General features: G+C 43.9%; 1 protein-coding gene across 4 annotated transcripts in view; it reads right to left on the reverse strand.

Annotated features, from left to right (window-relative positions):
- Positions 1–3388: 3388 nt before the first annotated feature.
- KAT6A (lysine acetyltransferase 6A) overlaps positions 3389–22812 on the reverse strand; it is a 108868-nt gene continuing 89444 nt past the window's right edge. For 3 of the 4 annotated variants that reach the window (XM_024986436.2, XM_024986434.2, XM_024986437.2), the window contains 8 exons: positions 22192–22333; positions 20393–20554; positions 19273–19366; positions 16694–16925; positions 15767–16007; positions 13787–14419; positions 10830–11142; positions 3389–8813 (listed from right to left, as the gene is read on the reverse strand). In XM_024986436.2, the coding sequence (XP_024842204.1) occupies positions 6163–8813; positions 10830–11142; positions 13787–14419; positions 15767–16007; positions 16694–16925; positions 19273–19366; positions 20393–20554; positions 22192–22333 (4468 nt within the window). In that variant the 3' untranslated portion in view covers positions 3389–6162. The remainder of the gene's footprint in view (positions 8814–10829; positions 11143–13786; positions 14420–15766; positions 16008–16693; positions 16926–19272; positions 19367–20392; positions 20555–22191; positions 22334–22812) is intronic. The other variant, XM_024986435.2, reaches the window with a different exon arrangement.

Genomic DNA, 22812 nt, shown 5'->3' on the forward strand with positions numbered 1-22812 from the left:
CCCAGCTGCAGCAAGCAGACAAGAAAAAGAAATAAAAGGAATATAAATTGGAAAAGAAGTCAAACTGTCACTGTTTGCAAATGACATGAAAACCCTAAAGATGCCACCAGCAAACGACTAATCCGAGAGTTCATAAATGAATTCAGTAAGGCTCCAGGACACAAACTGTGTAGAAATCTGTTTCATTTCTGTACACTAACAAGAAACTATCAGCAAGATAAACCACGGAAATGAGCCCATTGACAATCACACCAAAAGAGAATAAAATACCTTGGCGCCCCAAAGAAATAACTAAGATAGGCTGTAGTGCCTGGCTGCGACCTCTCTGGCTTTGTTTTCCTTTGTGATTCTAATAGAATTTGTTTCTCAGCCTTCCACGGTTGTTCTTCCAATATTTCATACTATTTAGTTTCAGATTCAAGACTTTCTTTCCATCAAGGACAAAATAGATATGCAACAAGCAACAAAGGTTTACTGTCGTCAATGTCTTGTAAAATAAAAACCTATAATGGAAAATAATTTAAAAAATAATATATGTGTATAACTGGATCACCTTGCTATGCACATTGTAAGTGAACTATACATCAATACAATACATATATTAAGAAAAAAAAACTTTCGGGGATGCCAAGTTAGGGGTTCTAGTCAATTCTAGGTTGTTTTTTTTTTTTTTCCCTTAAATAGGAGCTGGACAATCTTTTTTAATTGTGTAATTATTCCATTTTTGCAAGAGGTCCTTGCCTGTAGCAAAGCCTTTGTCACTGTCTCCTAGTCAACATACAACCGCTCTTTCTCTGGAAAACTATCAAATTCAGTCCTTTTGACACAATTGACTACAGCTGCTTTCTTCTACTTTCTTTTAAAAAGAAAATGAAATCAACCAATGTTATTAAATGGAATACATCAATTAAACAATTAGAGCCTGCCTGTACATGAGGCAGAGCCTCCGTTCTGGCAGAGGTTTTGTGTACACATGTCTTTCTTTACTTTGTTCACCAGAGACTTTGAACTTAGGATAATAGCTGAAGGGCTTTAAATGACATTTTCAAAAATAGAAGATTCTGAGACTCAGAAATCTCTTTAAGGCCAGTGTAAATAACTTGAAAGGTGATCTGAATGGCTGGTGTCGAGGCATGAACTGGATGTAAGTTTTCTAACGCATATTCATAGAAACCCCGGGGAGTCCCAGCTGTAGTTCTCCGGTGTAGGCACAGCTGATGGATTTATCTCAGTTCACCTGCTTGCCTTTGCTTGCTCTTTGTGCATGCATAGACTAAAAACGGTTAAAAACGAACATGTCACCCTAGAAACGTTTAACTTTTTTTTTTATGTCACTTAAATGAGGCTCTCAGAAATGTCTGTTATTATAGAGTTACATGTTAGAACTTTTTTTCTTGCTAACAAGAATGTATCTCTCATTCTCAAAAAGTTTATTATTCACAACAGTTGCAGGAGAACAATTCCCTATGTCTTTCTCCGGTTTCAGAAGAGTTCAGAAAGCCAAAGCCCACCATACTCCATGGCTTCCCTTATTTCAGGCAAAAATTATACCTGCCACCTTTCCGAGGTTTCTGTGTAATCTGTGTACCAATCTTTAGGCTCCTTATTGATGTAGCAAGGAATCACAGTTAAGCCCAATTTGTAGCTGTCACTCTGCAAAGCAAATCCATGGATCTTGGCTGTGTTAGGTAACCACACTGACTCACATAACAAACCCAACCTGCCCTTTAACAGAAATTTATTAATAGATGAGCTGGGTTTTGTTCAGGGGATTTTTGGCTTTTAATTGGACGACCATGCTCAATAATTACAGACATTTGACAATATAAATGTCACTCTGCAGGGTCTTGGGTTCACATACAGATGTGTCGCTTGAATTTTTAGATGTAAGTTACATGAAGAGTATGGTGCTCCTCCCCACTGCCACCACTTGTCTGTTTACTCTGCCGGGCCAACAACAGGGCCAACAACAATCAGTTTTTCCTCTTTGCACTATGCTTTCCAATTGTCATCTTTATGAAAAATCAAGAGGCAGGACAAAAAACACCACACCCAGCACCGGGTGTCCCAGGGAGATCCTAAAACAGTAATTCTCACCTGAAGAGCTGGGGCCGTCATGCCGACCCCTGATGTTCAGTGAGTGCACGGGGCTGTCCCCCACAGTACAGAGGGGTCGGTCCACCTGGGATGCTCAGAGGGACTGCATGGGAAGCATGGGAGCTTCAGAGGAACTTCCGGAAGCCTAAGAAGGAAGGCGCAGCAGCAGATCCTATAGTACCGGACCAAGGCGCTCAGCCATACACAGACGTCAAGGGTGTGGTCCTTTCCTCTCCCACCCACCTGCTGAGAGTGAAAAGGCCAGATGGCGAAGAAAAGAGAGGCCCTCCTCACCTGATCACTTGGGAGCTGGCCACACATGGAATTACTCCAGTTTTACACGCAATAAGTAGTGGGGGTTGCTCACACTTAAAAGAAGCCTATTTGGTCACATTATCTTCTTGGTAGAAAAATCAGAATTGTTGCATGTTGAAATCACTTAAAGCAGGGAGTTTGCAGTAGCAAAGGCAGTGTATGTTTTTGAGACAATTCACTACTAACCGCGTAGTGCAGTGACGACCTTGGGTCCAAGTTGTGACCACTGAAGCAAGCAAATAGGGGGGAAAAAACACACGTTTATTTTTCTGAAGATGATGTGGCCTAAAACTCCAATGGCACAAAGTTTAGAACAAATGTCTGCTGTGAACATGATTCACATCCACTTCCTAAACTCCTAACTCAGCAGCAAAGGGCATCAGATCAAGTTAGGAGGGCATGAAAACCTGCATCTGCCTCGCCTCCCTACCCTAAACAGCTGTCAGTTTCCCAAAGCAAAGTCGGATTCTGGAATCTGCCTTATACCCAAAATTCTTAGATGAGAGGCGAGAACAGTAACTCAGAAAATATAAAAAAAATGATTGATGTTTACGACCCGGATTTTTGGCAAACCTTCCTAGATTACACAATCAGGTCAACTGAGATAAGAAAAAACACTGCTTTGTTCCACTTCTGGGAGCTACTTGTTACTGCGACTGTATTTTTTTTTTTTTTTTTGGTTGGCTGAATTACAACCCCTTTAAAAGTTTTTCAAATGGGTCCCCATCCCCCACCAAAAAACCCCACCAAAGTGAGGTTCTAATACCATTTTCTCTGGAAAAGGGGAAACTATCTATATTCTTGGAAATGAAACATTATTTGAATCAAAACTGAAATTTCAAAGCAAAGGTCATATACTTAATACTTGCTAGCTGAAGAGGAGTGTGAAAAGGCTAATATTCCTGAGTTTGTGTATAGAAAAAGAATCAGAAAATTTGAAGCACTTGGGAGAAAAATTCCACTTGCAAGACAGACATCCAAAATGGCTCAACATAATTTATTTTTTTTTTTTAATGTTAAAATGTACAGAGTTCTTTTGAAAGTACTTGCTAGAAAGGGGGAAAAAAAAGTGATATTACATACAGGAGAGGAAGGAGACCGGCTGGCCCAGGAGCGCGTGACATGGAGAAGTACGAAGGCATCTAGGCACCCCTTCCCCGTAGCTTACAAGTCACCATGAACAAAGTACAAAGAGGTTACAAAACAGGAAAAGCAAATATAAACAGACAGGAATAGACTTAGCTTCATTTGTACATGCGGCTTTTAGAGGCATCTGGAGCTCTATTCACACACTCTAGAGATCTCTTTAAAGAGAATTTTTATCTTTCTTAAAATAGTTTTTAATATTCTACAACAAAGATAAAAAATTTTAAAGATGGAATGAAATGAAAAAGCTCTTATTTTAAAAGGCATCAAAGTCACTAACAGTGAGTTTTTTAAATTTCTTTTTTTAGAAGATTACCCAAGTTATCTTGCTAAAAATACATTTTTTTTTTAAACAGAAGTGAAAAAATGACAGGTACCAATATTACTGTGTTGGATAATTGCTTTTATAATATAGAAAAGAACATTTTCTCTACAATAGTTCTAAAGTCACAAAAAGGCTTGTGGAAAAAGGGAGCTGCCCGATTGAAAATTGGTTTTTTTTTTTTTTTTTTTTTAAAAAGAAACAAAACCAAACACAACCGCAAACCAACAGAAACTGAATTCACGGCCCTCCTTTCAACAGCTTCTCCTTCTGCCCTGACCCACCCTCCTCCCAAGACACCTCCCTCCCCACCCACCCCCTCCCCACCCCAACCAGGAAGCAATGACAGCGCTGAAGAGTCGGCAGAGGGCAGCACAGGGCACGTTCTACACACGGGACGGGGGCTGGAAAGGTATATACAGAGACTGGTCCTACTCAGCCTTGCGCATGCTCAGAATGCTCAGACAGCGGTTAGGAGGCGGGATTCTGCCTTGTTCTACCTAACACGTTTAATTGAGAAAGTCAATTAAAGTGTGTGTATATATATTAAAAAAACCAACAAACCTGTGCATTTGAAAAAATTTAATGCCTAATTTGTTACTTCAAAAATTTATCTATATAAAATGTACAAATAAAGGAGAGAATTTAACGCTTACAGGTATTTCTTTAAGCAGTACTTCCTCCTTTTGGATATTTGACTGCACATACCAAGTGGTATAATAGTGTCCATCTTCCAATGATGGAACATATATACGTATATATATATACACACATATATATATACTTCTATATATATATATATGTTTTTTTTAACCTATCCCTGGAGCAAGTGACAAGAGAATGGGCGAACTGGCTGCACAAGAGAAAAGAGAATGAAGTTGGAAGTGACATAGGAGCCTGCCAAAACCCTGCTGTCCAGATCTGCCCGACTATGCTGGTGGTTGGTCGATCCCTCTTCTCCTCAGCCTCTCCCCGGGGAGGGGCCGCGCATCCCGATTCACAGGGGAAGGGACTTAGGATCTCAAAAGACAAAGGAAAACTAGAGGTATGTTATCACTGAAGTAGCTATAAGACTCACGCCACGGTCTCCCTCACAACACGCTATCTGCGCCATCTCTTCCAACACAAAGTAAACAGTGTCAAAGGTTAGTCAGGTATTTCTCAAGCCGCTGACGTGTACAGTCATCCGCCAACCCTTTAGATGAGGACGTCAGAGGCTCATCGCCACATCACCGGGGACTATTGTTCACTCTAATCACAGTCAGGAAGGCTCGAGAATCGAGACCCTTAAGAGTCTCAAGGTATGTACTAAAATCAAGAGGCTGCGTGGAATTATGTGCGTATGGCTGATTCACCAGGTGGTAAAAAAAACAAGAGGTTACATTCCTCTTTTGATTGTTAACTGACCATCTATTCCTCCAAGGCTGGATCAGGATTGCAAACAGCTTTCCTCTGAGATTCTGCTGTTAATTGAGACTTACAGTATTTTTGTGTCTCTGAGTGCTGAGTGGGAGTAGTTTTTAAAAAATTATATTACACTTGATCTAAGAAAAACAAACATTTCAATGAAGTCCATCTATAAAGAAACATTCTTGGGGAAAGGTTTCAAGAGGTGTGTGTGTGCGCGTGTGTGTATGTGTAGGGAGTGGAGGGGATTTCAGGAGGAGAAGCATTTTCCTGCCTCGCTTTATTAATAATAATAATAATAATATTAACAATAATAATAAGTTTAAGGAGCTTGGGTTGTTCTCCATGTCCCCTTCCGAGTCTCCCATAAGTGCCTCCTGCTGGAATGAAGTAGGGAATGAAAGGCTGGGTGTGGAGGAAAAGGGTCTGGCTAACCCTCGAGATGTATATGTAACATTTAAAAATGACGACACTGGGAGCTGCAAACACTTGAGGGGAAACATACATTTTAAAATAAAATAAAGATAATTCACTTTTACACAAGTTCTGTCCATGTGGCGTGTAAAGAAAGTAAGGCTCTTTTTAATTATGAAAAGATTTCTGTGCATGTTTCCCCTATCCCCAAATCCGTTTTTAGATGAGTTCTATTGTAAAATGTTCACGATTGTGAAGAAAACCAAAACCCAGAACAAAATGAACCCCCCAAAAAAGAGAAGACCAGGTTTTCTAAAAAATAAAATAAACCAAAGAAAAATTCCTCTAAATCTACAGCAATATTTTAACTGGAAAAAAAGGTCCATTTTTCTCTGGTTTGTCAGTATAAAAGGTTCCTTTATTTATATATATTTAGGTTCTGAACTGCAAGTCCATCTTGCTCATCTTCTCATGTAAGGTCCGTTGAGCGACTGCTTGGGCACGCCCGCCGCGTTCATGTAGCTGTGATGGGAGGGGCCCGTGTACATCACGTTTCCGTGCGGGCTCGGCTGCATAGGCTGCTGGGGGTAGGCCTGGCCCCCCATCACCCCCATCTGCATCTGCATAGGATACTGTGCTGTCTGGTTCATGTAGGCCGGGTTACTATGGTAACTGCTGTTCATCATGGGCTGGGTCATTCGATAGCTGTTCATGGCGTTCAGGGTGTTCATATTCATGGAATTGACATTATAGGCAGGGGTGGGCATCAAGTTCACCCCCATGTTCATGCCACGCTGCACGGCCAAGGCACGTGGGCCGGCCTGCATGGCGACCGCGGGCGGGCTGCGGCCGTACAGCTGCTGCTGGTGAGCCGCCGCGGAGGGCAGGGGCGCCGACTTGGAGCGGATGGAAATGTGCCCCTTGACGGGCATCTGCCCTTGCAGCCTCTGAGTGTGGGGAATGCCAATGTTGGTGGCAGACATGTTGCACTGCAGCAGAGGGGACGTGAGGTTCATGGTGGTGGAGGCCAAGTTCGGGGGCGGTGTCATGGTGGCTTGTGCTTGAGGGGTCCCTGCTAAGGGATGCGATGGAGCCAGCTGAGCCAGTCCCGTGTTGGACAGAGAAACACTGGTTGCATAGGAAGTCACAGCAGGAGAATGGCTATAAGGCATGGCATGGGGGTCCATAATGGTGTTGGTCAGCTGCTGCAACTTGGCCAGACTGAAGGTGGCCGACGGCTGGGAGTAGCTGCCGGCCCCGAAGTCCCCGGGGATCCGCTCGTAGATGCTGATGTTCCCCGCACTGCCGGACTCGGGGATCTCCATGATCATGGGCGCCGGAGTGAAGCTGTTGTTCATGCTGCACTGCGACAGCGGGGGCTGTTGCTGGGGCGGGGGTGGGGGCTGTGGCTGCTGGGGCGGCGGCGGGGGTGGGGGCGGCGGCTGGGCAGGCGGTGGGGGCGGGGCTGGCGGCTGAGGCTGTGGCGGTGGAGGCTGCTGCGATGGCTGGGGCGGCGGCGGCTGCTGAGTGCTGGGAGGCCTCTCAACGGCACAGCTCTGTGGGGACTTGATGCCACAGTTGGCAGCGGGCGGGACGCTACTCTGTGGCATCAGGCTGCAGCCGCCACCCATGCCAGCCATCTGCTGGGTGACCACGCAGCTGTTCTGGGTGAGGCTGCTGGAGGACGACAGGCCGTAGGAGCAGCTGCTCTGGGAGGAGCTGTTCCCACAGATGCTGCTGCCCATAGTGGAGTCGTAGCTGCTGGGGTTCTCGTAGTTCTCTGTGGTGCTCTCAATGCTGCCCAGGTCGCTGAAGCCGCTGTCCACCACCTGCTGGGAGTGGTCGGATACGGAAGGCACATCCATCATGGGGCTGGTCTCCATGTTCTGCATAGACGGGGCGGACAGGGATCCTTGCTCCGGGCTGATCTGGGTGTAGCCCCCTTCGAGGGCGGGCACGCTGGGGCTGCTGACCGAGCGCACCGACTGGCTGGGGTGGGACTGGACGGAGGACAGCGGGCTGTTGTGCTCAGAGGCGTGGCAGTCCTCCACCAGGGCCAGTGGCGGGTCCTCGTCGGCTTGCGTGTAACTCTGCAGCGTCTGGCAGGCGGCCAGAGTCTCCTCGCAGTCCTGGTAGGCGCCCTCATGCTCGCCGCGCTCCTCCTGCGTCAGGGACTGCACGGCCTGCACCGTCTCCAGGTCCAGCTCGCTGTGCGGGATCTCCTCCTCCTCCTTCAGCTCCAGCAGCTCCTCCTTCGAGCGCGAGTCCTCCTCGCGGTCGTCCTCAGAGCCCGGCATGTGCTCCGACACCACGGACGCATCGTGCGAAGTCTGCTCCTCCTCGGAATCCGGCTCCGTCTCCTCCTTGTCTTTCGGGTTCTCCCCACTGCCCTGCACATTAGGATCTAAAAAAGCCTCCCGGCCGCCAGGCTCCTCCTTGACGCCCTCCCGCGCCGGCGGCTCCCCCGGCTCCTCCTCCTTCTTGGCGGGCTCCAGGTGGCCGTCGTCCTCGTCGTCCGCATCGTGGTCTTCGCTCTGGTTTGTCTCTGCGGCCGTGTCCTCCTCCTCCTCGGGCTCCGGCCTGGCCAGCTCCTGCGGCGCCTCCTCCGACGGCCGCTGCTCTGCCGGGACGCGGGGCTTCTCCTCTTCCTCACCGGCCTCGGGCTCCTTGGCTTCGGCCTCCGGGCTGCTGGGTTCGGCGGGAGAGGCCGCCGCCCTGACGTCACTGCTGGTGGTGTCCTCCTCTTCCCCCTCCTCGACCTCCTCCGCTTCCAGGGGCAACTCCTCCTCTTCCTTCCTTTCCTCCGTTAAAGGCAAGTCTTCTTGGGGTTCAACAGTTTCTTCGCTTTCTTCCATTTTGGATTTACGTCCCGCTTTCGGAAGGGGGACGATGGGCTCAACGATGCACTCTTGAGCAGAGAGGGGCACCATCTCCCGACTCAGCTTAAAGCCCGGCTTGCGACCAGGTCTCTTTTTCCAGTGGACTGGTTTGCGGCTCTTGCCCTTGGGCCATCCCTTCTTCTTCTTCATGGGCGTGGATGTATCTGGCTCAAGTGGAGCGTCCTTCACATCACATTTTCTCAAGAGAGACACTGGCTTTAGGACAGGAGTGTCTGCACAGGAAGGATAAAAAATAAAATAAATTACAGGATCTTGTATTTGCTAGTGCCTTTGTCCGAGCCCACATGTACAACAGAAATGATTTTATTATCACCCCAAACTCCCGACTATCTTCATTTCTAAGTTAAGAATCTAAAGGAGAAACCTATTTCATGATATCTTCTGAAGTCACAGAGGAAACTGGCAGAACAAGGAAAAGAATTCTGGTCCACCCACCAGGTTCAAGTGCATCATCAAAGCCAACTGCACATCTTTGGGAAGTTACCCTAAGACTCAGGATCATCATTTAAAAAATGGAGATAAGCTTTACAAGGACACATACTAGTAGTGCTCAGAGCTACTTTAGACAAGCTGTCTTTACCATATAAGTTACATATCAGCTCACTTATCCCTCCCCCCCATTTATCTTATTGCTTTGGTTTTCTTAGTTTCTACAAAATCATTACTTCAGGTAATATCATGAGCCAGCTACTCCAGGCCATGTCTGAGCAATCCTACAGGAACACTTCCCAGCCAGTGTTGTGTTTGTGTAAAAAGAGCTGCAAGACATGTAGTCCTGGACAAATACTGACCTGAAGCAAAGGGTTTACTAGAAATAAATTTGATATTAGCATCACTTTCTCACCATCACTTTTTCTAAAAACTATGAAATATCCATAGCATAAAATTTACCATTTTAACATTTTTGGGTGTACAGTCTGGTGCAACATTAAGTACATCCACATTTCCATTAATTTTTAAAAAGAAGACCAGCAAGGTAGGAACAGGAATTTTTTTTAGGGGATGGGGAATGGAAGTAGTAGGACTAAAAAAGTATAGTTACCAGTAGTAACCTGAAAATAAACAAAGGAAATGGCTACATTAGAGAAAATTCTGTTCAATAGAACTTAGAGGATACTATTTTAATCTATGATGATATAAGACAGAATTTTGCAAAAGTGCCACATTCTTTACTTTACAAAATAAATTTTTAGTTTCCTAGTTACATATCTCAAAATATAACACAATAAAATTCTGGAAAATCATGCACAATAAAGCAAAAAACTTAAGTCATCACTACGTTAAAACTATTGATTATACAAAAACACGAGACTGAAGAAAATGCAAGTTGTCTACTAGATTTGAAATTGAGTGAATTTATTTTTAAAAGCCCAAATAGTCAGTACATAAAAGTTATAGGTTTATGCACCAAGCATGGACGTGATTCCTCTGAATTCGCCCAGCAAAGCACAGCAGCTCAGTGTGACCCCAGCAAGGACGCCACACAGCACAAGGCAGGAAGTTCCGGCAACGATGTGAACAACTAGTTTGGGACCCAAGTCATATATCAGCCCCTTCTTTTCATCTTTAAAGAGGAAACGACAACCAGTCTAATCACCGGATTTTTAGCTATGCCATGAAATTTAACTTATTTTGAGGTACTGTTCCCCTTTTAATTAGAAATTTACTACTCGTTGAATAAGACATATTACAGATACAATTCAGGAACAGATTTGAAGCAAGTCCAATTTACACGAGTCTGACCTTACTCGAGAGCCACTTCTAAGCACTTAGTCATTTAACTGTATTTACTGAGTGCTTATTTTAAGCACTCAGCATACACAATTAGCAAAACAGGCCAGGTCTGTAGACAGTGCACTCCAGTAAAGGGTTATTAATTATCTTCTTTACGCTAAGTCTCATCCACCCATTAACTAAAGACACACATAATGGCCGAGAAAGGACTAGGCAAAAAGAACAATTTCCGAACAGCAAGATTACTATCTGCTGAGGCAAAAACAGGTGCTATGGGGGAACTGGGAAAAAACACTCCGAAAAAAGGACAGAGAAGTAAGGCAGAAGGTGAGTATGAGCACACTGGACACAGCTCTTCGGGGGCTGCAAGTCGTTCTGCACTTGCTCGGTGGGTCATCTGCCCCTCACCCTCTCTGCTGGAGGTTTTGCAGCTACTACTGCTGTATCTTTCAAAACCAGGAAACTACAACAAGCAACCGCTCTGTGAAACATACCATCAGCATCATCTGACTCTTCGTCATCGTCTTCATCTTTAGACTTCCTCTTAGAATCAGACCGACACCTGAGAACGTCCTGGGAGGCCAAGCGATGGAAGTACCCTCGAGAGAAGAGTTCACTCTCATCCTCTTCTTCCTCCTCCTCATCAATCTCGAACGTTGGCTCTAATCTCGGCATCGGCCTCTCGGAGTCGGAGTCTTCAAAAGGCTCGTCCAAGACCTCCGTGGTCTCAGAAATGGTCTCTGTGACAACACTGCTATTGTGGTGTTTGCGTTTTCGGACTCTCCTTCTTCGGTGAAGAATTGGTTTCTATTTGAGAGAGAAAGAAGCATTTTATTTACGGTAATGAACACCGTCATTTTCATTAATAACACGATTAATAGTTTTTAAACCTGACACAATTAGCACGTATCAAATGAGTGCTGTTTGCCAAAAGACATTTTGAACATTATTTCAAAATACCATAGTTAAGATACTATATATACATAAAGTGTCATAGATACAAAAAGGATCACTGAAAACAACTTTGTAAAAGAACAGAGGAAAGAGTGGATGTTATCATTCCCCTACTAACAGTCCAGGTACATTTAGTACCCTAGGGAGCAGCCTATTTCAATACTGAAATGACACAAAGGCTAGTCTCTTCTCTTTTCCTCAAAAGAGAAAAGAAGAAATAAAACACCGTACATCTCACAGCTCCACTGTGCGTGTCAGCAGAACCACCAGGAAGGCCGCCTTCCACTGTCATGCACTATCCACAGAGAGCTACAGTGGAGCCTGGGAATGTGGAGTCGGGATAGATCTCCTTGGTGTTAGCGAGCATTTCAGAAATAAAACAAGTCTGGTGTTGGGACGTGGCACATTAGGCATACTTCTGTACTAGGGTTGATCTAACATCTTAAATCACATAATAGATATCACAAAATGGTATCATATATTACCAAAGCTGATCTAATTCAATCCCCTCAGTCTACAGAGGCCAGAAAGGTTATAGGACTTGCTTTAAGGTCACGTCCAGTCAGTAAAGAAGTGGCTATAAAATTATTGGCAATTCCTAGTCAAGTGAATTTCTTTAAAACTTTCCAAGCATCCTGTACATGTACTCACTGCCTGTTATAATACTCTCTTTTTACACAGGGAAATAGCATAATTTTATTTTGTAAAAAGGCAACATAAGCCCAGGATGGCAAAGATATATTCTTCACAGTCACGTAATGAACAACAGGTTAATCAATTTTTCTCCACTTCAAACTTACTAGTCTTTCTAGTTGAGAACACAGTTTTTCAAACGAGGTTAAACATGGCCCTACTCTGAGGAGAAATGGCTAATCCGAGGACTGGGGCGTGAAAGTAAGTATCTATGAGGCCACACGGATATGTCAAGAAACAGGAAAAAATGGGTAACTCTACTGAACAGAATTCAAGTAATTAACACAGATATTCTGCTCTTCAGGAGCAGTGTAGAACTTCCTGCATCTTAGGTATGGGCTGCAGGCAGTAACCTCCCTCCAAAGAGTACAGTACAGAAAGGGGTCTGAAACGGCAGTAACTCAAGAGTGCAGAGACCTGACAAGTCTGGCACCTGGAAGTCAGGCGACTTGGGCTGACATCAACACCAACAGTGAGAAGTCACACGGACAGCAGATGCCCTTGTATTTGGTCCTGGTACAGCCTGATGGCAGATACCCTTCTATGATGTGACAAGAATGGCACTTTACCTCTGTGGCCTTCTTCCCAAAACACTTCACCCCATTTTAATACCATAAGGGGCATTCTACAGTATATCTAGCAAGTACTCCTCAAAACTGACAAGGTCATCAAAAACAAGGAGTCTGAGAAACTGTCACCAATAACCAGGGAGCCTAAAAAGACATGACAACTAAATGCAAGGTACGTGGTGTGCTGGGTGGCATCCTGGGGAAACGGGGGGAAATCTGAACCAAGTATGGGCTCCAGTTAATGAAGTGCTTGTGCTGGTTCCCGATTTGTGACCAGTGTGTAGCATCAAGGGAGGAGGTCAGTAACAGGGGAGGCGGGGTGTGGAGAATATAGGAACTCTTCATACTTTCTTTGCAATAGATCTGTGAATCTAAAACTGCTCCTAAAATGGAAAGCTCTTTTTTCTCTGATAAATAGCACTATCTTTTTTTTTCCCCCCAAGGCTCTGCTAAGGAGAAGAATGATTTTATTGCTCTGCGTGAAAGCTGCCACGTCTCTAGTCCAGGGTGGCTCATCCAGAGAGCTGACACGCTTCGGCCTGGCAGCAATGTTTAAAGTTCACGCCACAGTTTGGGAGGTCTGTGGTATACGGTTTAACAGAATCTGTGACTACCACCTCATAGCATTCAGTAATAACCTATCATTCAAAGTTTGCAAGATGAAGAAATATAGTTTAGAAAATACGTTGAAAACAAAGTTAAGTGAAACCACAGAGGGTTGAAGAGGAGAGAGACCCAGGTAGGACACAGTGCTGTGCAGGGCGAGGGGACAGGCGTCACTCTGAGTACTGGGGCACTGTCCCGCCCACTCTCCATGCACCTATGGAGTGTGTGCCTCTCCTTTTCTAGTAGAAACATTTCTAATCCGTGCTTTTGGCCTCGTGATTGTGGAATCTCAGCTTCCCAACCAGGGTTTGAACCCATGGTCCCCACAGTGGAAACTCAAAGTCCTAACCACTGAACACCAGGGAAGTCCCTGGGGGGTTTTTTCAATCCCTAATAAGTCATAGTTTGAAATCAAACCAGCAAGCTGAAAACAGCCTGTCAGCCCTTAAATAAGTGTATGACTTCCAGGTGAGCACTCATGAACCAGAGGAGCCAGGTGCACATGACACGTGCTCACTGGAAGATCACAGGCCAGGAGACACTGGGCATGCAGCTGAAAGGCTAACACCTGTGGACTCCTGCCCCGATCTCTCAGAGCTCCGGGCCGGGGCAGGGCGGGGCGGCCCCACCTTCCGCTTCAGCGTGGGCTTGGTGAGCACCGGGGGTGAGCTGGACCGGGGGCTCTCGGGCTCCCCGTCCTCCTCGCTGCTCTCGCTGCAGCCCCGCAGCGCGGGGCGGTCCCCGTCAGCGTAGCGGCCTTCGCAGTAGCGACCCTCGCTGTAGCGACGGGGCAGCCGGTCGTGGGCGTCGGGCAGCCCGCACTTCAGCGGCTCAGGGCTCTTCTTCGGCGGGCCTCGCCAGAGCTCGAGCCCCTCGCCGGGTCTCCTCTTGGGCCCGTCTGGCTTCCCGTCCTGGTTCGGCTGCTCCTGGGAGGCTGCCAAAGGCTCCTCGTTCTCCATGTACTGCTCTTGGGAAGGTTCTGACTTTTCCTCACAGTCTCCGTACTGCTCCTGGGGGGCTGACGTCTCCTCCAAGAGCAGTTTCGGGTCCTTATCACCAAAGCGTTCCTGGGCTTTTCTGTTCTTCCTCCCCCAGCGGCCTCGCCGAGATGGCTGACTGTTGGCAGCAAGACTGTCACGGGGAAGGACCTGTTTGCTCAATCGAGTGGTATTGGCTGGTGTCACAACTTCTGGTTTCTTTTCACTTTCTACTGAAGTGTAAGAATCCTGTTCTTTGTTCTCTCGAGATGCAGACTTCCCCACCTGATTTTAGGAAATAAAACCATGCTGGTTAATTTTCAGTCTTATTTGGTTGTATCTCCTATTCTGGCCTTTTAAATGTTGGGGTAAGAAAACAGAGCTTCAAAGATGACATTATTTCATACTTAACATAAATATCTCTTGTGTGATATGCAATGTTTTAAAAGCTGTATGGGTAAAATCCATACCAATTATGTGAAATATTATTATTATATCCCCGTTTTACAAATGAGGTAACTGAGGCACAGAACGTGTAAGTAACCTGCCCCAGGCCATGCAACAGCAAATGAAGAAGCTGGGATGTAAACCCAAACAGTGATCCAAGAGCCAGTACTCTTAACCACTGTGCAAACAATAAACAAAGTGACTAATATTTTCCTTAAGTGTTAGTCACTCAGTTGTGCCCGACTCTTTGTGACCCCATGGACTGCAGCCCACCAGGCTCCTCTGTCCATGAGATTTTCCAGGCAAGGATACTGGAGTGGGTTGCCATTTCCTTCTCCAGGGGATCTTCCCAACCCAGGGATTGAAGCCCGGTCTCCTGCACTGCAGGCAGATTCTTTACCTAGTGAGCTACAAGGGAAGCCTTGTATTATTTTCCTTATAATCTAGTAAATGTTAAATGACACAGTTCATGAAATTTATCAGAAATTTATAAACAGAGAGGAGACAAACTCTGGGGCATGGGCAAGAGAAAAAGGATGATCAAAAAATGAAAGAAAATTTCTGGAATGATTTTGACTTATTTTATTCTGAATACTTAATTTTACTTGGAAAATTACACTAAACAGGGGGCATTGAAACTATTTCTATCAAAAGAGAACACAGAGTTTTAAAGGATGAAAGCACTGCTTTAAAAAAAAAGGACAGAGAACAGTATGCATCACATGAAGAAAAATGTTGAAAATGACGTAGGACCTTCACTAACCCTTTAATGGCGAAAGACACGGAGCCGCTCAGTGCTCTATTAGAAAATATGCACTGCTTACATTATTTCCTTAATGTTTTAAGGAAAATGAATCTTCATTTTAAACAACGGTCAGATTTAAATTTAATTCAGATTCCTCAATTTCTATACAGCTTCAAACTTAGCTCTTATAGGCACTCTTGATAAATACTCATAACTAACACAATATAACAAATCTGAATGTTTCCTAATGATACAAGGCTTGAAAATATACAAATAAGTAAACAAACCCAGTCTTCCTGAAATTTCTATCACTGAAATAAACTTGGAAATTCTACTGTGAGTTTATAGTACTGGTTTTAGATCCCATTATATGTAAATCACAAACACGCCTGAAAACCAACACGCGCTCTTCCGTTACCAACACCGGGAACCGCCCGTACCCTTACACTTGGCTCCAATTCTTCCTGGCTCTGACGCTCTTCCGGCTCTCTCTCCTCCTCCTCCTCTTCCTCCTCCTCCTCCTCTTCCTCCTCCTCCTCCTCCTCCTCTGAGACAACAGAATTGGAGACTATGACAGGAGTCCAGCGCAAACACTCGGGATCTACATCTACAGGCCGCAGATTCAGCTGAAGCTTTGCCATGTGATCCTGGATAAGCTTTTCCCGGCGGATAATCACAAATCTGAAACCAGAGAAAAGTTTATAGCAATCAACGACGGACCAGGAGTACCAAACAATGAATATGGAGCTACACTCCCAGAAACCCTAGAAATGAGAGCAGATAAATGCTTCAAAAAAGCCTGCCTGGAAAGACACCACCGAGATGGCTCAGAAACACGAAGGTGGATAAAGACTTCACACTCAACTAGAACGATGGAAGCTGTTTCAGTCACTTCCTGGCTCACACTTCCCACCTCTGAAATTTCTGCTATTCTCTTGCATTCTGTCTTTTATTCTCCATTGTCCTGGCCCAAATGCCTCCTTTCTTTGTGACCTTTTCTCCATCACACTAGACAGGTAAGCTGCTTTTTCTCTGACCTGTAGCTCATCCTGTGCCATCTGTACGGAAATTAATCAAAGGTGTATTTTAGTTGATACTATTTCTGCAGCTGTTACTTGTATGATGAAGGTACTCCCAATAAGTAACAGATTCAGTAGCTTAGGTCCGAAAGTTAGACAGAAGACCAGAAAAAACGTTTTTTAAAAAATGATCACTAGTATAAAATATATAAAGGAAATGAAGTCTCAGGATCACCAAGTACACCAATTACATCAGTTCATGCACTTTAACTGATAATCCGGCTGCCTGATCCAAACACCTCCACCCAATCACCTTCCAAAGGTGATGCAAAGGGATGTAACACTCACTGGTCACTCCGGAAGTCCAGCATGCGCAGGTGGTGCAGTGTGGAAGTGATGTCTTGAGGGCAGATTCCAGTCAACTTACTCAACTTCTTAATGCTGATCTGCTTATCATTTTGGTGATAAAGGCACTCCAATATTACACTTTTCCAGTAAGCCATGTAGGAAAGGCGACCTAGATCGGATAATGGTTTCTCTGGAGACCCTGCTTGGCCTTCACGCTTTGATAACAAATAACCTAAAGAAACCCCCAAATCACAAATATGTCAGAGAGCCTAAAAGATAGCAGTTTACAAAAATAACAAGCCCTTCTTCCATAATCAATCCAGGTATTATAGGCTATAATTTCAGAGGCTAATTCCTTCAAGAACAAAATTACAAAATTACTTGAAAACAAATTTGCAAGAAGATTACACAATTTATACACTCTGGACATCAAATTAGTATTACTTTGTCTATAGTTAATATAAATCACATTGTTAGAATATTCAAGCTGTTAAAAATCAGGACTTCATATTAAAAGGCTGCACAGATAAGATCGAGGCAAGAACGCTTTTTGCCCATGGATGGAGGAGCCTGGTGGGCTGCATTCCATGGGGTCGCTACAAGTCAGTCTCGACTGAGCGACTTCACTTTCACTTTTCACTTTCATGCAGTGGAGAAGGAAATGGCAACCCACTCCAGTGTCCTTGCCTGGAGAATCCCAGGGACGGTAGAGCCTGGTGGGCTGCTGTCTATGGGGTCGCACAGAGTTGGACACGACTGAAGCGACTTAGCAGCGGCAGCAGCATGATGAGGGAAACCATCCTTGCATGTTTTACTTGGGCCACTAGATGGCAACAGAACTATTTGTTTGCACAATATAAGACTGCCTTCAGTTTTTACATAATCCTATTAAGACTGTGGTTCTATGAGGGACCTATATGACGATTTCTCACTTCAATGGAAATGCTCCTCACAATCACCCATCACCCTAATTCATGATAAGCAAGAATGCAGCATGCCAGCATCACTGTGTGGTGCTATCACTCTGTCTTCTTGTCTAATGCATGGAACAGGAAAAGAAAGGAATAAACTCTAAGGGAAAGTATCAAAAATGGAGATGGCAGAAAAAGGTAGCATTTTGTCATCAAAGAAAATATCCATCTAAGAATGGTGAAGTGGGAAAACACATCACATCAGGAACAGTTTTAAAATAAAAACAAATACTATAATCATACAGACTGTTGTTTGTATAGCTCCAAAAAAAATGACTGAAAATATTCTTCCCAACTCTGCTACTTAATGGCATAACACATCCAATCACGAGTCCTATTTCAAAACAATATACTGATACTAAAGGAAACTATGTGTTTTATCCTCTACTACTAGTTGGAAGAAAAAAACAGGAAAATGTAAAAAATAACCACATATGGTGGTTATATTGTGTCACATATTGGCACATATTTCCAATTAAATATGGTTAGGGACACAGTCCGGAGAAGGCAATCGCACCCAACTCCAGTGTTCTTGCCTGGAGAATCCCAGGGACGGGGGAGCCTGGTGGGCTGCAGTCCATGGGGTCGCTAGGAGTCGGACACGACTGAGCGACTTCCCTTTCACTTTTCACTTTCATGCATTGGAGAAGGAAATGGCAACCCACTCCAGTGTTCTTGCCTGGAGAATCTCAGGGACGGGGGAGCCTGGTGGGCTGCTGCCTATGGGGTCGCAGAGTCAGACACGACTGAAGCGACTTAGCAGCAGCAGCAGGGACACAGTCTAAGGCTAAGTAGAGTAAGGTTCACTGGTCCATGTGAGAGAATTAACACTAGAAATGTAACCATCTGATATTTAGAAGAACTGCCTCTCAGAGTCCTTTTAACCATTACTTCTGAAAGTATTCCTTTAAATATTACTATTTTGAGCGAATATCTGAGGGAAGATATTCCCTCAAATACCACTATTTCATAATCAATAGAAGGCATGTGTGCTCAGTCGTGTCTGACTCTTTGCGACTGCTTGGACTGTAGCCAGCCAGGCTCCTCTGTCCACAGAATTTTCTAGGCAATAATACTGGAGTGGGTTACCATTTCCTTCTCCAGCAATCAATAGAAAATTTACCTCAAATACACATTTACTTTCAAAGCAAGATTATCAATGTATAAAACAAAATGCAAGTTCCACATGACCTTTTTAGAACAGTTAGCTTTCAATTTTTAACTCAAATTACATTATCTACCTTATCATTTACTTCTATCATTTTTAAAGGTGCATCGCATATTTTGAATCACTAGGTAAAGCCTGTAACTAAACCGTGCTGCACACATTTCTCAGATAACTGGGTAAGAAAAATAGGGCAGGTGCTGCACTTCTTTATTAGTGCTAATTTAAGTAGTTCTACAAAGCTTTTTCATATTGTGAGACAGAATTATTGCATAAAATAAAACTAAGTTCCACTGTAAATTAATAGCTGCAAATTAAAACTATTTGCTATAAATCACATAGAAACTCATATCTAATATTAGCAATTTAAAAATACTTCATGTCCAACCAAAAGAAAGTCCACAAGAAGATACAATGAGCAGTTACGTTACTATAATCCTTACTGAAATCGATGAGAAACCTCCCATAGCCCTTGCGTTGGTACTGGGGAAGAATCATTATACAGGAAACGTTATATTTCTGTTGACAGTGCTTTTCCTGGTAGAAAAAACAAAAGCCTAGTTTTAAAACAACAGGCTGCTAAGACTAAACACTAATGTTAATTTTTAAGAAACAAAGATTAACAGTCAAAACCACAGCCCTGGTCCTTTGGGATTAGCAATGCACATCAAGAAAAAAATACCCCTCTGAGAGGGGGAGGACAGTGTTAAGCCCCTGGCACTCTCCACAAAGCAACCATCCCCAGGGAAAAACATAAACCAAAGTGACGCCACCCAACACCACCTGCAACTTGAAAACAGTATGTCAGCGCCTGAGATGAGCAGAGGAATCCCAGTCCTGACCATCTGCAAAGCTACAAACGCTGCCGTCAATGTGGCCCCTAGAAGTGGGACAGTTCATCAGTGACTTCCAAGTTCCTTTTATTGTAGCTCCTGCTTTGGCGCTACATACGGTGGGTATAAATACACCTCTATAAATCAAAGCAATATATTTTAAATTATACTTAACTACTGAAACGGCCTACTAACAACTAGGGCTTTTCACTTAACTATTTTTATATAGTTAGATTTTATCATGGGCTTTCTTAAATAAAACTGCCTCTTTTGTTGTCTGACAACAGAAGAAACTTTTTTTTCTCTCCAAGAGAATGGAAAATTGAAGGAGAGAAAGTATCCTTTAATAAAAAATGGCTTCTTAAAAATTCTTACTTCTATGCCTAAAATTCAAATTGGGAAGAGAAGATTTAAACAGAGAAAGAACTCAGGTAATGACTCTGTTTATTTCACAAGTTCTGCCTATCATCACCATGGGAGTAGAAGCCATGGCAAAGCTTTCCCTCTGGGGTGTGAGCAGCAGTTTTATGTTCCCAGCAGAGAACAGCCCTCTGAACGTTACTAGGCACCTGCTGGCACCTGCTAAGTGTCTCGGCGGTCCTCCTGCTTCCCCTTCCAGAACGCCACACGGCACCCAGAAGGGTGCGCCCTGTACTGCCTCCTAGGGACAACCAAAAGCTGTTTCGTATTTCCATATGAATTCAAGACAAACTTCAGCTGCTATACTTACTTTAGAAAAGTAGCCAACAAGGTGGCAGCCCTTGACATCATTCTGGGTTAGAACATAAAAAAGAAATGGCTCCACGTCATAATAGAGTGTTTTGTGGTCAAGAAACAACTTTGCCAAGAGACACAGGTTCTGACAATAAATGGTACTCACATTCCCATCAACCTAGAGGAAAAAAACAGACAAAACGGTCAGCGAGGTGTCTCTTTAATTCCAGAATAACACACGTCAGCAAAGAGTGCCTGTGAGTACCCACAGTCCAGCCCAGGAGGAGCTGGCAACTCTCAGAACAGAATGGATCTGGAAGCTGTCCCTTGAAATGGCAGAGTACAGTGTCTGCTACTTTAAGACAACTAAATACACAAAACACTGCACTTCAACAAAGCACAAAAAAAGGCTAGACAAGGAGGTGATGGCCATTTTCAAAACAGCATTTGCTTTTACAAAAAGACTGACTACAGGAATCCTTCAGATGGCAAGCTGATCTGATGCATTTTTTAAAGTATTTAATTCAACAAAAGATCTAAATGTAACCTCTTCTAAAATACATCTGTTAAGCAAAACAAAGTAAAACAACAGTTTAACTTGTGCCAGCAGCCAGAAGCAATGTAATCAGACTGCCAAAATGAGGTTTCCCCCTAAATAAAGCTCCTTGAGGGATTATTATCTTTTGTCAAAAGCAAGGAGCAGGTTCCCTGGGCGGCAACCTGGCAAGTGAGGTATTTCGTGGGCTCTGGTTGGCCAGGATCAGGAGCGAGAGGCTGTATGGTCCCAGCACCCCTGCAGCGTGTGCTCCTCCATGACCGCTTACATCAGACCCAAAGACACTGACATTTTAAGACTGCAACTTCTGCAAACTCCGTGACAGTCCAGAGGTTAGCACTCTGTACTTTCACTGCTAAGGGTCTGGGGTTCAACCAGGTTGGGGAACTAAGATCCCAGAAGCCACATTGTGTTGCCACACACACAAAAAAGACTGCCACTTCTTTAGCAATTTAATGTACAAAACACCTTTTCCCTCCCTTAAAGGTCAAGAGCTCCTCTATTCCTCACCTAAAATAAAAGCTCTGGGAAGATTAAGAAAGTGAGAGATGGAGCAGATCCTGACAACCTGAAAGTCTATCATCATCGGAATTAACAGAACTGAGCACATGGTACGTACTCAGTTAGTAGCTGGGCAATCAGACCGGAACTGAGATCAAGAACTTAAAAACCACTATTAACAACACAGAATCACAGATGTAGCCTAAGTCAAACAATCACGATGAAGTCAGGAAATATTACTAGGATTTACTACAGCTGTTACATATATACCTCTACACAATATTCCTTTAAACAGAGCAGTAGAAATCTGTTAAGTGCCACGTTTCATAGAGTCTAAGACACAATCTTATCACATCTATACAAAAGTAAAATCTGTTGGCATTAAAAAATCAAATGGAGTCATATATATCATAATTTTCAGTATTTTTACCTTCTGAGTGGAACGTAAAATATGTTACAACTGATGTCTTTGATTCAATGAAATACAAAATAGTTTATTCAGAGACCAAGTTTGTGAACTGGTACCACTTAGACTGACCTAATTCTGATTCTCCCCTATAGAGCTGAACTACTGACTCCATAGTGAGTGAACCATAGTAAAACATTTCCAAAACAAATCAAGCTGTGCAATCGGATAAAGCATGGGCAGCGGCGGGGGGCGGGGGGGAGGGAGGTGGGGGGTGGGGGGGGTTGGGTGGTGGTGGGGGGCTGTATTTGAAACGGATAGGAAGACAACTACTAAACATCTTCTACTTTACCTCAAAAACAGAAATGTTATTCTTTCTATAAATCTCATTAGCAGGAGGATGGAACCAACCACACTTCTTCATATGCTGCTGCAGAATAGTTCTACTTTTCATATATTTTAGACAGAATTCACAGAGATATAATTTAGGCAGCCTGTAAAAAAAAACAATTACACAAACTTTATGTAAGACTTTAAACTTCCACTCTTATTCTTACTCATTACTACCCAGGTAAAAAGGTAAGGAATGTATCATTATCCCCATTAATCAAATTTTTAAAAAAGGAAACACAAAAATCAAAGATAAAACTAATCTGGATAATAGGATCCAACTAATCGATAGCAAGAGGGCAGGGGTGGGAAATCAATTCACACAATCCAGGGATCTTCCTAGTAAACTAATCTTTGTTGTCTTTTAAAGTTACCCACCAGAAAGCCATGAAAATCTCACCTTCTCTCCTCCTTGATAATCTCCAGTAAGTAAAAAAAGTAAAGTCTACCTTGGGAACACACCAGAAAGTGAAGACTTTGTTAAGCTGTACAGTCTTTCTTCCTTTATCAGATCACTCACTCATTACTTTCAGAAAATGAACACCGACTGAACACTGTCAGGCCCTGTGCCAGGTACACCAGG

This window comes from Bos taurus, chromosome 27 (assembly GCF_002263795.3).
Source record: "Bos taurus isolate L1 Dominette 01449 registration number 42190680 breed Hereford chromosome 27, ARS-UCD2.0, whole genome shotgun sequence".
NCBI lineage: Eukaryota > Metazoa > Chordata > Mammalia > Artiodactyla > Bovidae > Bos > Bos taurus.